Here is a 15354-nt window from a genome sequence, read left to right as displayed (position 1 = left end):
TGATATTGCTGGTATATAGCTAAAAGCGGCGTAAAACCTCACTCACTCACTGTGATATATTCATCCTTTGTTCAAACATATTTTTTTTTATCTTATATTCATTAAAAACTCCTGACCATAATCTTTACTGTTTCATCTATACCTTGTTAATTGATATGCCAGGTGCAAGGTGCAAGATGAAAAAAGTAATAAAAGAGAGACAAAAACAAACACACAAACAAATAAATAAATATATAAAACACATTCACAGTACAACAATAACAAGCCAACATCAAATAACAACAACACAAATCAACCCTCTCATCAAACAAACAGTCCGGATAAGATTCCGGGTTAGAATTGGTCATCAGCAACCCATGCTTGTCGTTAGATGCGACTAACTGGATCGGGTGGTCAGACTCGCTGACTTTGTTGATGCATGTCATCGTATCACAATTGCGTAGATCGATGCACATGATGTCAATCACTGGATTATCTGGTCCAGACTCGATTATTTTCAAACCGCTGTCATATAGCTGGGATATTGCTGAGTAGGGCGTTAAAAACCGAACAAAGACAACGAACCAAACAAACATGAATAAAAACAACAAAATAGAAAAAATCAATTTCATAAATCTTTCCAAGAAGCTCAAACAAGCAGAACTGCAAAGTTCATAATGTTATCTACCATGTAATTTCCACGTGTAACGTTCGTTATACACTGCACGTGCACACTCATAAATAACAGAACGAGCTTTTTTCACGAGGCCCAACTTGTTTTTGCATCGACACATTCGCGTTTTTCTACTTAAATCCTCTAGTCTTTCACCAAACAAACTCTTTATAGGTCGTATTTGCGTATCTTATACAGCTTCCGTGAAAACTGTATTCCAAATGTTGGTAAAATAGATTTGCTTCCCATCGCACTGATCACCAAAGAAAACACCTGTTATAATTGATCACCGAACTCTTTGTATAGTCTCATGTAAATACCATTTCACACGAAACTATCTTACCTGTTACTATCTGTACAGAACATATTTGTCAAGAGCAGGTGTTTCCGTAACGAAACTTTTTCACTTCCTAATCAAGTCTTGTATCAGTTCTATCTTCGCCTGGCAAGGTACACCATCAGCAACTGCGCGCATGGCACACATTAATGGCCTCAATCACGCCTGTTTCAATCACAGGTAATGTGTTTGAGTTGATGTACACGGATAGGTTAGTACGTCAACGCTATCCTGATATGGCATCATGCAGAAGATGCAGGAAATGTGCTCGGACTTATGTCCGTAGGTGATCGATCTTCCTCATGTTTCCATCACAACAACGGTGATGATTATGGAAGCAGGATCACGGCCTTAGTTGCTATTGTTTGTTTGGTGTTTAACGCCGACTCAGCAATATTCCACCTATATGACGACGGTCTGTAAATATGCGAGTCTGGACCAGACAATCCTGTGATTTACATCATGAGCATCGCTTCACGTTATTGGGATACGATGACATGCATCAATCAAGTCAGCAAGCTTGACCATCCGATTCCGTTAGTCGCCTCTCACGACAAGCATAGTCTCCTTTACGGCAAGCATGGGTTGCTGAAGACCTATTCTACCCTGGATCTTCACGGGTCTAGTTGCTATTGAGTTCGACTACATGAGTAAGTGTTGTATAACGTCGCAGGCAGCAATATTTTGCTACGTCACGGTTGCCTAGAAACTGGACCAGGCATATCAGTGACTGACAACATGAACAACGATCAACACCGTCGTGGCACGTCAGGTCTAATCATTGGATCCGGTATAGTCTCCTCTCACGACAAACCGGGCGTGGTCCTATTGCACCCTTGGTTCCCACGGGGTCTTCTCACGACAGACAATATGGTGCCGCGGACATATTGCACCCTTGGTCCCCACGGGGTCTTCTCACGACAAACAATAGAGTGCCGGGGACATATTGCACCCTTGGTCCCCACGGGGTCTTCTCACGACAAACAATAGAGTGTCGGGGACATATTGCACCCTGGGTCCCCACGGGGTCTTCTCACGACAAACAATAGAGTGCCGGGGACATATTGCACACTGGGTCCCCACGGGGTCTTCTCACGACAAACAATAGAGTGCCGGGGACATATTGCACCCTTGGTCCCCACGGGGTCTTCTCACGACAAACAATAGAGTGCCGGGGACATATTGCATCCTGGGTCCCCACGGGGTCTTCTCACGACAAACAATGGAGTGCCAGGGACATATTGCACCCTCGGTTCCCACGGGGTCTTCTCACGACAAACAATAGAGTGCCGGGGACATATTGCATTCTGGGTCCCCATGGGGTCTTCTCGCGACAAACAATAGAGTGCCGGGGACATATTGCACCCTGGGTCCCCACGGGGTCTTCTCACGACAGACAATAGAGTGCCAGGGACATATTGCACCCTGGGTTCCTACGGGGTCTTCTCACGACAAACAATAGAGTGCCGGGGACATATTGCACCCTCGGTTCCCACGGGGTCTTCTCACGACAAACAATAGAGTGCCGGGGACATATTGCATTCTGGGTCCCCATGGGGTCTTCTCGCGACAAACAATAGAGTGCCGGGGACATATTGCACCCTGGGTCCCCACGGGGTCTTCTCACGACAGACAATAGAGTGCCAGGGACATATTGCAACTTTGGTCCCCACGGGGTCTTCTCACGACAAACAATAGAGTGCCAGGGACATATTGCAACCTGGGTCCCTACGGGGTCTTCTCACGACAAACAATAGAGTGCCGGGGACATATTGCACCCTTGGTCCCCACGGGGTCTTCTCACGACTAACAATAAAGTGCACCCTAGGTCCCCACGGGGTCTTCTAACGATAGACAATAGAGTGCCGGGGACAAATTACAATCTGGGTCCCCACGGGGTCTTCTCACAACAAACAATAGAGTGCTGGAGACCTACTACAACCTGGGTCCCCGAGGGGTCTTCTCACAACAAACAATAGAGTGCTGGAGACCTATTACAACCTGGGTCCCCACGGGGTCTTCTCACAACAAACAATAGAGCGTTGGAGACCTATTACAACCTGGGTTCCCACGGGGTCTTCTCACGGCAGACAAAAGAGTGCCGTGACATATTGCACCCTGGGTCCCCATGGGGTCTTCTCACGACTAACAATTACAACCTGGGTCCTCATGTGGTAGGTTTGTCTGGAGATATGATCAGCGCTGCAAATCCAGATTTAAAAAAAAGTTAAAACTGTTGAGCCTGAATAGGTTTCTTAAGAAAATCACCTTGCAGCAATGTCATATTGTGGCAAAAAAAGTTCGGCCCCCAGTTGATAAATCTAAGTTTTGAAATGTGAGGTAGTCATTCTGCTGGCACGTATCACCTCATTGCCATCTGAACCAGACTCAAGCATGGCTGAATACCGCATTGTGGGCATTGTACGGCATGAGAAACTGCTGTGACACGGTGGTTGGTGTACGTTTAACCGTACTGTGTCTGAAACCGATTTCATCATGTTTGCTAAGCTTGTGTTGTGTACCAGTGAGTGAAAAAACTATCTGATTATGTGCCGATATAGAACGTATACAGTTCAAATACAGAGGCAAATAGTATGTTGCCATGTGACTGAAATGACAGTGGTAGTGACATGACTGACTGGTGTATATGACAGTGGTAGTGACATGACTGACTGGTGTATATGACAGTGGTAGTGACATGACTGACTGGTGTGTATGACAGTGGTAGTGACATGACTTATGTATATGACAGTGGTAGTAACAAGACTGGTGTATATGATAGTGGTAGTGACATGACTGGTGTATATGACAGTGGTAGTGACATGACTGGTGTATATGACAGTGGTAGTGACAAGACTGGTGTATATGACAGTGGTAGTGACAAGACTGGTGTGTATGACGATGGTAGTGACAAGACTGGTGTGCATGACAGTGGTAGTAACAAGACTGGTGTATATGACAGTGGTAGTGACATGACTAGTGTATATGACAGTGGTAGTGACATGACTGGTGTATATGACAGTGGTAGTGACAAGCCTGGCGAATATGACAGTGGTAGTGACATGACTGGTGTATATGACAGTGGTAGTGACAAGCCTGGCGAATATGACAGTGGTAGTGACAAGCCTGGCGAATATGACAGTGGTAGTGACATGACTGATGTATATGACAGTGGTAGTAACAAGACTGGCGAATATGACAGTGGTAGTCAAATGACCACTCTGCCTCCATACTAGCAGTGTCTTGCTTTGTTTGTTGCAGATGACGTCCAACAGCACGCCACCCTTCGCCGTCACAGACGATGTGTGGGCTGACTATCACAACAGCTCGTACGAGCGCGGCTTTGTTCACAGTGCAGGCTTCGGAATCTTCATCTGCTTGTGGAACTTTCTTGTGAACTCCTTTCTCATTATCCTGCTCATCTGTCGACGTCAGGCCCACAACCGGTACATCTATGCCCAAGTAATTAACCTGGCGGCATCCGACCTCGCCTACAGCATGCTAGTGGATACAGTGACAGTATACTATGATCTGGAGCCGTGGAAACTTGGTCAACACGTGTGTAAAGCGTGGATGATCCTGGATGCCATTTTACCTTTTGTGTCCCTGATAATCATTATAACACTAAACCTGGACCGGCTTATATTTGCTCTCCGACCACCGTTGTACTACAAGCTATTCTGTAAATGGCTCTCACGAAGTCTGGTCATCTTGGTGCCGTGGGTAGTAAGCAGCGGCATCTTGTCGCCCATGTGGCTGCTGTCGTCTGTTCAGGAGCCCCATCCCGAGTTTTGCATCTATGGTATAACAGGTGAGGCGATGTTGGCGTCATCATTGATATCTCTGTACATTCCAGCTATTAACATCATGGTGCTGACAGTCCTTGTGTTGGTCACAGTCATTGGAGGGTTTCCAGACGAACTCGGAGAGCTAACCAGCGTAATATTTAACGGACAGCGATTGGACAAGAAGACCATCAAACGAGGTCATAGATCTATTGTGACGTCATTGTGCCTGGTCAACTTCTGCACCTTGGCAATGCAGCTCCCATTTGGCGCCATATCGATGTTACAGCCCAATTGCGTGGACGCGACGTGTGAATCAACGGTCAAGATGATGCAGGCGCTTAGTTGGCTTCGGTCAGCATGCCCGGGTATCCGACCTCTATTCTGGATCCTTGTTCCTGAGATCAGACAGGCCTGCTGTGGGTGCTGCAACCGCAGTGAAGATGACCTCGACGTTGTGACCGAGCAGACTGACCATATAGAAATGGCGTCGGCGAACACTGGCCAAGAACAGCTCCTTAATAGCTCCCAATGCAGGAATGAGAATGGCGTCCATGAAAAGGGATGACTAGGATTTGTTGCGATTCAGCTTCAAGGTGCGACGCTGTGAGGGTCGGTGTTCTGTGACGGAAGTCCCCGTTGTCACACAACTGAATTCTCCCAGAAATCTAAACCAACATCAGACACGGATGTTATTCAGTGATGCGTGTAGGATCTCGGGAGCCGTGGAGCAGGTTTTTCCTTCGTGCTGTGTTTGACGAAACACCTGTGTAGTCGAAGAAAAGATAACGGGAAACACGAAACATCTGCAGCAGAAACGGCGTCTTAATCCAATCACCAAGACGAACTCATGTTTCAGCAGTGACCACAAAGAGACCTTGACACAGCTAGTGTATCCAACATCAAGGAAAGACCTGAATAGTGAGAGTGGGGGTCTACCTGCATCAGACGTCACAACAAATAAAAGACTAACACATGAAAATAAAAAAACAACGTTTTCTTTCATCTTAACCATCGACTGGGGGATGAGTGAGATTGGATGGTACGCCACTGTGGATAGTTTTATGATTGTCAAGTCATGTCAGCTTCGGGTGAAAAAATCCAAGATGACGCTGGAAGTCGAAATCCAAGAGCAAGGGCATGGTGCATTCGTGGCCACTCGTGTCCTTCCGGAAATAGCCGAAAGTTGACTCATGCCCCACTCGTGGCCATATGATTATCTCTTTTCCGTCCTGGCAAAAAAAACAAAGTCAAGTTTCCATACCACGTCCGTGCTTTGTACGTTAACATGGATGTTTGCTTGATATAACACGGCTACCATTAAAAACTACTTAGTGACAGATAAGAGGACTCTTCTTGGAGGTTATGGACCACATTCAGGTCTTGGGTTCGAACCCATATATCAGCGGATCCTGGTACGCTTTAGGGACAACAGTCCGTATCTCCCCATGTCGTCAGTTAGTGAACGAGTCACACACGCTAGTATTTGATACTCCAAGGAATGTATAGTGGCCAATGGAGAATCTCACCCGAGTGTCTTTTGTTATCAAATGTATGAAAGGCTTGCTGAGGTGTTGTTTTTATCTGTTATTGGCGAGTGTTGGTACATTTGATATTCGAAGACACAAGAGTGAGGTTCTGTTTATCATTTTTCAGTTTGTTTCTGTTTGTAATTAAGAAACAAACGACGAGTGCAGTTGTTTATTGTACTATAAAACGCTGCAGGGGGGATAACCCCCCGAGTTTATTCTCAATGCAGGGTTTTATTGTACGATAAACAACGACCGCGGGTCGTTTATTTCTTATATGAGCGATTGTCATTACGTACCACCTCCTTAAGGATGTTTGTAAAAAGTACACGCTTTAAACTTATTTACCCGCATTTAAAAAATGATGACTCCCTGAATAGAATCCGACTGCGGTAACGTCGGACAAGTCCATTTATGAACAGGGGGGATACATTTGGTCTCTCCCGCAAATTCTCACAAGTGTCACGTCGAGTATCTGTACCCTTTCTCCCACTACCGATTGTCATATCTTTCCCACTTTTGGGTGCGATCGTTCGGCCACTGCGCTGCCCAGCCACATCTATGGGGAACAACACACGAGACACTTAACTCTCAAAAATAGCGTCGTCTAATTTGCGACGTCATCAAGTTGCGAGCGCATGTTCGCATGTCCAGAAATGACGTAGTGATACAACAGTGTTTTATCGTAAAATAAACCACGCTTTGTTCTTCATTGTTCTTTGCGATTTAAATACAGTAATAACCAATGTCTCGAGTGGAAAGAGTACAGTTTCAGTGACAGATATTAATATGTAATTTGATGGTGATGTCATGGTAAACGATGACGTCACAATGTTCTACAAAGCATTGTGATGCAGCATCATTGTAGTGATATCGCTAAGGAGATATCTTACCCAAGCCACATCGCATGTGGAAGCTAGTTCAGGATGATAAAGCACCTAGGCAACAAAATGTACAATCAACAAACCTATTGCCGACATACTTCTTAAGCCCCATTATATGAGCGTGTCTGTGGTCGGTAACATCCTACACATCCCTGTAACGTCCTTCCCAGATCCTGATTAGGGGACTGTGTGCTTGAAGGAGTACTTCGAACAAAGCGATTAGCAGGATGCAGTCATTACAGCTTTCATTGTGGTACTGTAAACCTAGGTATTCGTACAATAGGATACAATCTGTAATTATTTAATTTCGAAAATATAATTGATTGGTGTCGAATTCATAGTATACGATGTTCCCACTGTTGAGGTAAACACTCTTTAGTTCTTGTGATGGTAACTGTGTCACAAGCACTAACAACCGATTTCCATGTCAATTCTGAAAACAAACCCCTCTTAACAAACCGACCATAACACTACGACACTGTCGTAACACCCACACTTTAGCCTAGCTTGTCGTAAGAGGCGACTTACGGGTTTGGGTGGTCAGGCTCGCTGACTTGGTTGATGCATGTCATCGTATCCCAATTGCGTGGATCGAGGCTCATGATGTCAATCACTGGATTGTCTGGTCCAGATTTCATTAAGTACAGACCGCGGTCATATTGGTGGAGTGTTGCGGCATTAAACAACAAACAAACAAACAAACAAACAACAGACTTAGGACAGAGGGGTTTCTAAGATCGCTTTGTGAAACAGGACCTGGGCAGGTGCTGCCGCTTCTGAAGAACCCAACACCGTGGTGGGATGTCGTATTATAATTCAATGTTCGTACTTGGAGGAGTTTAATTATGTTTCATATCTGTGAAATGGTGATGTTACGTCTGTGAATTCAGTGATGAATAAAAGAAAGCGCAAAGTCCGCTGTCAAAATCGTCCACTTGCCTCATTTCTTCACGCACAATTCCTGACGGGCTTGTTCTATTCCCAGAGTGACTCCATGGCGATGTTATGAGTCTGACAATCTCAGTGTTGTTACCTCTACTCTGTGAAGGAAACTAGCAAATTAGGCTAATTCCCTACACGGTGTGAAGATTAACGATGAATCAAACAAGCCAATTACAACTGCCAAACCATTTTTCTTTGTAATTAAAACTTCTACTGCTGGCATCTTATCTTCAACAGTTAACGAAAATAACCTTTTTAGTACCACAGAACGTGCTTACAGAAACAGAAAATGTTGGGGCGTATTGGGGCTTCCTCCATTAGCATTCCGCCGAAAAAATACATATAAAATGTCTCGATTCGATGATAAAATGCCCTTTCCGGACTTTATTAGTCGAATGTCGTCACAGCATTGCACCAGGAACGTATGATGTTTCCCGCATTGTCCAGTGCTGATGTCGGATTATGTTAGGTGTCCAGTCCCATATGCTGTAGTAAAACAGTCTCACATGGGTGAAGATCGGGTGATAATAATCTGTGATCATACTGACAGTTCCACTGTGATGGTTGCGGTAGATCGGTGGCCAGTCTGAGCGTCAGCGAGCTCTTATGCAGTAGATCGGTGGCCAGACTGAGTGTCAGCGATCACCAATGAGGTAGATCGGTAGCCAGAATGACTGTCAGCGAGCTCTAATGCAGTAGATCGGTGGCCAGACTGAGTGTCAGCGACCTCCAATGAGGTAGATCGGTGGCAAGACTGACTGCCAGCGACCTCCATTGAGGTAGATCGGTGGCCAAACTGAGTGTCAGCGGGCTCTAATGCAGTAGATCGGTGGCCAGACTGAGTGTCAGCGAGCTCTAATGCAGTAGATCGGTGGCCAGACTGATTGTCAGCGGGCTCCAATCAGTAGATCGGTGGCCAAACTGGGTGTCAGCGGGCTCTTATAGGTAGATCGGTGGCCAGACTGAGCGTCAGCGAGTTCTAATAGGTAGATCGGTTGCCAGACTGAGCGTCAGCGGGCTCTAATAGGTAGATCGGTGGCCAGACTGAGCGTCAGCGAGCTCTAATAGGTAGAACGGTGGCCAGACTGAGCGTCAGCGGGCTCTAATGTAGTAGATCGGTGGCCAGACTGAGTGTCAGCGGGCTCTAATGCAGTAGATCGGTGGCCAGACTGAGTGTCAGCGAGCTCTAATAGGTAGAACGGTGGCCAGACTGAGTGTCAGCGGGCTCTTATAGGTAGATCGGTGGCCAAACTGGGTGTCAGCGGGCTCTTATAGGTAGATCGGTGGCCAGACTGAGCGTCAGCGAGCTCTAATAGGTAGATCGGTGGCCAGACTGAGCGTCAGCGGGCTCTAATAGGTAGATCGGTGGCCAGACTGAGCGTCAGCGAGCTCTAATAGGTAGATCGGTGGCCAGACTGAGTGTCAGCGGGCTCTTATGCAGTAGATCGGTGGCCAGACTGAGTGTCAGCGAGCTCTTATGCAGTAGATCGGTGGCAAAACTGAGCGTCAGCGAGCTCTAATAGGTAGAACGGTGGCCAGACTGAGCGTCAGCGGGCTCTAATGTAGTAGATCGGTTGCCAGACTGAGTGTCAGCGGGCTCTAATGCAGTAGATCGGTGGCCAGACTGAGCGTCAGCGAGCTCTAATAGGTAGAACGGTGGCCAGACTGAGTGTCAGCGAGCTCTTATGCAGTAGAACGGTGGCCAGACTGAGTGTCAGCGAGCTCTTATGCAGCAGATCAGTTGCCAGACTGAGCGTCAGCGAGCTCTAATGCAGTAGATCGGTGGCCAGACTGAGTGTCAGCGAGCTCTTGTGCAGTAGATCGGTGGCAAGACTGAGTGTCAGCGGGCTCTAATGCAGTTGATCGGTGGCCAGAGCGTCAGCGAGCTCTAATAGGTAGATCGGTGGCCAGACTGAGCGTCAGCGAGCTCTAATGCAGTTGATCGGTGGTCAGAGTGTCAGCGAGCTCTAATGCAGTAGATCGGTGGCCAATCTACAGCATTGGAGCTCGCTGACACTCAGTCTTAATAAACACTATCACTGACCACCTTTGAATCTTCTAGCGGCTGTACCCAGAACAATTGTATCCCTCCGCAACAGTAAACAAACTACTTTTCAAGATACATCGGATTGTGTAAAATAGCTCGCTGGTACCATTCAAGTTCAGTATATTAGTATCACTTACATTTATTCAACAAAAACATGCAAAACGAAAAAACACGTTCTCTTGCATTAATTCATGAACTTTAACTAATGAGAAGTTAACAATTGTATAAGTCAACATGGGCGACTGCGAGAATGTCAGTTGAAGTGGGTCACACGCGTGGACGTAACGTTACAGCGGCTCTGTAAGTCAGTTAAAAATGTTCGTTCATAAACAAGTTGACATGCATACCTCCAATAGATGATGGCTGGCTGGATGAATATGGAATATTACGCAAGTTGCAAATATTTACTCGGAATTAGAATCCCTGCTGTTGGGGTGTAGTATATGACGGCGGTCCGTAAATAATCGAGTCTGACTGAGCGTCAGCGAGTTCTAATAGGTAGATCGGTGGCCAGACTGAGCGTCAGCGGGCTCTAATAGGTAGAACGGTGGCCAGACTGAGCGTCAGCGGGCTCTAATGTAGTAGATCGGTGGCCAGACTGAGTGTCAGCGGGCTCTAATGCAGTAGATCGGTGGCCAGACTGAGTGTCAGCGAGCTCTAATAGGTAGAACGGTGGCCAGACTGAGTGTCAGCGGGCTCTTATAGGTAGATCGGTGGCCAAACTGGGTGTCAGCGGGCTCTTATAGGTAGATCGGTGGCCAGACTGAGCGTCAGCGAGCTCTAATAGGTAGATCGGTGGCCAGACTGAGCGTCAGCGGGCTCTAATAGGTAGATCGGTGGCCAGACTGAGCGTCAGCGAGCTCTAATAGGTAGATCGGTGGCCAGACTGAGTGTCAGCGGGCTCTTATGCAGTAGATCGGTGGCCAGACTGAGTGTCAGCGAGCTCTTATGCAGTAGATCGGTGGCAAAACTGAGCGTCAGCGAGCTCTAATAGGTAGAACGGTGGCCAGACTGAGCGTCAGCGGGCTCTAATGTAGTAGATCGGTTGCCAGACTGAGTGTCAGCGGGCTCTAATGCAGTAGATCGGTGGCCAGACTGAGCGTCAGCGAGCTCTAATAGGTAGAACGGTGGCCAGACTGAGTGTCAGCGAGCTCTTATGCAGTAGAACGGTGGCCAGACTGAGTGTCAGCGAGCTCTTATGCAGCAGATCAGTTGCCAGACTGAGCGTCAGCGAGCTCTAATGCAGTAGATCGGTGGCCAGACTGAGTGTCAGCGAGCTCTTGTGCAGTAGATCGGTGGCAAGACTGAGTGTCAGCGGGCTCTAATGCAGTTGATCGGTGGCCAGAGCGTCAGCGAGCTCTAATAGGTAGATCGGTGGCCAGACTGAGCGTCAGCGAGCTCTAATGCAGTTGATCGGTGGTCAGAGTGTCAGCGAGCTCTAATGCAGTAGATCGGTGGCCAATCTACAGCATTGGAGCTCGCTGACACTCAGTCTTAATAAACACTATCACTGACCACCTTTGAATCTTCTAGCGGCTGTACCCAGAACAATTGTATCCCTCCGCAACAGTAAACAAACTACTTTTCAAGATACATCGGATTGTGTAAAATAGCTCGCTGGTACCATTCAAGTTCAGTATATTAGTATCACTTACATTTATTCAACAAAAACATGCAAAACGAAAAAACACGTTCTCTTGCATTAATTCATGAACTTTAACTAATGAGAAGTTAACAATTGTATAAGTCAACATGGGCGACTGCGAGAATGTCAGTTGAAGTGGGTCACACGCGTGGACGTAACGTTACAGCGGCTCTGTAAGTCAGTTAAAAATGTTCGTTCATAAACAAGTTGACATGCATACCTCCAATAGATGATGGCTGGCTGGATGAATATGGAATATTACGCAAGTTGCAAATATTTACTCGGAATTAGAATCCCTGCTGTTGGGGTGTAGTATATGACGGCGGTCCGTAAATAATCGAGTCTGGACCAGACAATCCAGTGATTGATATCATGAGCATCGATCCACGCAGTTGGGATCGATGACATGCATCAACCAAGTCAGCGAGCCTGACCACCCGATCCCGTTAGTCGCCTCTTTCGGCAAGCATGGGTTGCTGAAGACCTATTCTACCCCGGAATCTTCACGGGTCCCATGCTGTAGGGTGTAGTCACTGACGTCCATGCTGTAGAGTGTAGTCACTGACGTCCATGCTGTAGGGTGTAGTCACTGACGTCCATGCTGTAGGGTGTAGTCACTGACGTCCATGCTGTAGGATGTAGTCACTGACGTCCATGCTGTAGGGTGTAGTCACTGACGTCCATGCTGTAGGGTGTAGTACTGACGTCCATGTTGTAGGGTGTAGTCACTGACGTCCATGTTGTAGGGTGTAGTCACTGACGTCCATGCTGCGGGGTGTAGCCACTGTCATCCATGCTGTAGGGTGTAGTCACTGACGTCCATGCTGTAGGATGTAGCCACTGTCATCCATGCTGTAGCGTGTTGTCACTGACGTCCATGCTGCGGGGTGTTGTCACTGTCATCCATGCTGTAGGGTGTTGTCACTGTCATCCATGCTGTAGGGTGTTGTCACTGTCATCCATGCTGTAGAGTGTAGTCACTGTCATCCATGCTGTAGGGTGTTGTCACTGACATCCATGCTGTAGCGTGTTTTCACTGTCATCCATGCTGTAGGGTGTTGTCACTGACATCCATGCTGTAGGGTGTTGTCACTGTCATCCATGCTGTAGGGTGTTGTCACTGTCATCCATGCTGTAGAGTGTAGTCACTGTCATCCATGCTGTAGGGTGTTGTCACTGTCATCCATGCTGTAGCGTGTTTTCACTGTCATCCATGCTGTAGGGTGTTGTCACTGACATCCATGCTGTAGGATGTAGTCACTGTCATCCATGCTGTAGCGTGTTTTCACTGTCATCCATGCTGTAGGGTGTTGTCACTGACATCCATGCTGTAGGGTGTTGTCACTGACATCCATGCTGTAGAGTGTAGTCACTGTCATCCATGCTGTAGGGTGTTGTCACTGACATCCATGCTGTAGCGTGTTTTCACTGTCATCCATGCTGTAGGGTGTTGTCACTGTCATCCATGCTGTAGAGTGTAGTCACTGTCATCCATGCTGTAGGGTGTTGTCACTGTCATCCATGCTGTAGCGTGTTTTCACTGTCATCCATGCTGTAGGGTGTTGTCACTGACATCCATGCTGTAGGATGTAGTCACTGTCATCCATGCTGTAGCGTGTTTTCACTGTCATCCATGCTGTAGGGTGTTGTCACTGACATCCATGCTGTAGGGTGTTGTCACTGACATCCATGCTGTAGAGTGTAGTCACTGTCATCCATGCTGTAGGGTGTTGTCACTGACATCCATGCTGTAGCGTGTTTTCACTGTCATCCATGCTGTAGGGTGTTGTCACTGTCATCCATGCTGTAGAGTGTAGTCACTGTCATCCATGCTGTAGGGTGTTTTCACTGTCATCCATGCTGAAGGGTGTTGTCACTGACATCCATGCTGTAGCGTGTTTTCACTGTCATCCATGCTGTAGAGTGTAGTCACTGACGTCCATGCTGTAGGGTGTAGTCACTGACGTCCATGCTGTAGGGTGTTGTCACTGTCATCCATGCTGTAGGGTGTAGTCACTGACGTCCATGCTGTAGCGTGTTGTCACTGTCATCCATGCTGTAGGGTGTTGTCACTGTCATCCATGCTGTAGCGTGTTTTCACTGTCATCCATGCTGTAGGGTGTAGTCACTGTCATCCATGCTGTAGCGTGTTTTCACTGTCATCCATGATGTAGAGTGTAGTCACTGACGTCCATGCTGTAGGGTGTAGTCACTGACGTCCATGCTGTAGGATGTAGTCACTGACGTCCATGCTGTAGGGTGTAGTCACTGACGTCCATGTTGTAGGGTGTAGTCACTGACGTCCATGTTGTAGGGTGTAGTCACTGACGTCCATGTTGTAGGGTGTAGTCACTGACGTCCATGCTGCGGGGTGTAGCCACTGTCATCCATGCTGTAAGGTGTAGTCACTGACGTCCATGCTGTAGGATGTAGCCACTGTCATCCATGCTGTAGCGTGTTGTCACTGTCATCCATGCTGTAGGGTGTAGTCACTGACGTCCATGCTGTAGGGTGTAGCCACTGTCATCCATGCTGTAGGGTGTAGTCACTGTCATCCATGCTGTAGGATGTTGTCACTGTCATCCATGCTGTAGGATGTAGTCACTGACGTCCATGCTGTAGGGTGTAGTCACTGACGTCCATGCTGTAGGGTGTAGCCACTGTCATCCATGCTGTAGGGTGTAGTCACTGTCATCCATGCTGTAGGGTGTTTTCACTGTCATCCATGCTGTAGGGTGTTGTCACTGTCATCCATGCTGTAGGGTGTTGTCACTGTCATCCATGCTGTAGGGTGTTGTCACTGTCATCCATGCTGTAGCGTGTTGTCACTGACGTCCATGCTGTAGGGTGTTGTCACTGACGTCCATGCTGTAGGGTGTTGTCACTGTCATCCATGCTATCAGGGTGTAGTCACTTAGGACCATGCTGTAGGGTGTTGTCACTGTAATCAATGCTGTAGGGAGTGTAGTCACTGTCATCCATGCTGTAGGGTGTTGTCACTGTCATCCATGCTGTAGGGTGTTGTCACTGTCATCCATGCTGTAGGGTGTTGTCACTGACATCCATGCTGTAGCGTGTTTTCACTGTCATCCATGCTGTAGGGTGTTGTCACTGACATCCATGCTGTAGGGTGTTGTCACTGTCATCCATGCTGTAGGATGTAGTCACTGCCATCCATGCTGTAGGGTATGGTCACTGATGTCCATGCTGTAGGGTGTTGTATCTGTCTCCCCTACTGTTGTGGTGAAGTTGCTGACGTCCATGTTGTTGGGGTGTAGTCGCTGTCGACCCCGCTGTTGGAATGTAGTCACCGTCGTCCCTGTTGTTGGGGTGTGGTAAATGTTTGGATGTAGTCGCTGTCGCCGCTACCGTCAGATTGAAGTCACTGTCATCTCTGCTGTTTTGGTGTAGTCGTTGTCTGGCGGTAGTCGCTGTCGTCCCTGTCGTTGGGGTGAAGTGGCGGTCGTCCATGCTATCGGGTTGTAGTCGCTCTCGATTCTGTTGTTGGGGCGGCCCTGTCGTCAAAGGCGCCG

At 47.6% G+C, this 15354-nt stretch overlaps 2 protein-coding genes across 3 annotated transcripts in view; both read left to right on the top strand.

The window, feature by feature from the left end:
• LOC124113385 (5-hydroxytryptamine receptor 1B-like) overlaps nucleotides 1-7807 on the top strand; it is a 61380-nt gene extending 53573 nt beyond the window's left edge. For both annotated transcript variants that reach the window (XM_048392587.1, XM_046473689.2), the window contains exon 2: nucleotides 4251-7807. In XM_048392587.1, coding sequence (XP_048248544.1) covers nucleotides 4251-5342 — 1092 coding nt within the window. In that variant the 3' untranslated portion in view covers nucleotides 5343-7807. The remainder of the gene's footprint in view (nucleotides 1-4250) is intronic.
• On the top strand, nucleotides 3782-4225 carry LOC125384465 (clumping factor A-like). Its single transcript, XM_048403822.1, has one exon. The coding sequence runs from the start codon at nucleotides 3782-3784 to the stop codon at nucleotides 4223-4225; it is 444 nt and encodes a 147-aa protein (XP_048259779.1).
• Nucleotides 7808-15354: the final 7547 nt, after the last annotated feature.

This window comes from Haliotis rufescens, unplaced genomic scaffold (assembly GCF_023055435.1).
Source record: "Haliotis rufescens isolate VD_foot unplaced genomic scaffold, xgHalRufe1.0.p SCAF_1, whole genome shotgun sequence".
Taxonomy (NCBI): Eukaryota; Metazoa; Mollusca; class Gastropoda; order Lepetellida; family Haliotidae; genus Haliotis; species Haliotis rufescens.
The sequence above is the reverse complement of the archived record's forward strand: the minus strand, read 5'-3'. Positions and strand labels throughout refer to the sequence as shown.

Excerpts from the sequence above, each read along its gene's own strand:
- LOC125384465 (XM_048403822.1), top strand. The coding sequence starts at position 3,782 with ATGACTGGTGTATATGACAGTGGTAGTGACATGACTGGTGTATATGAC.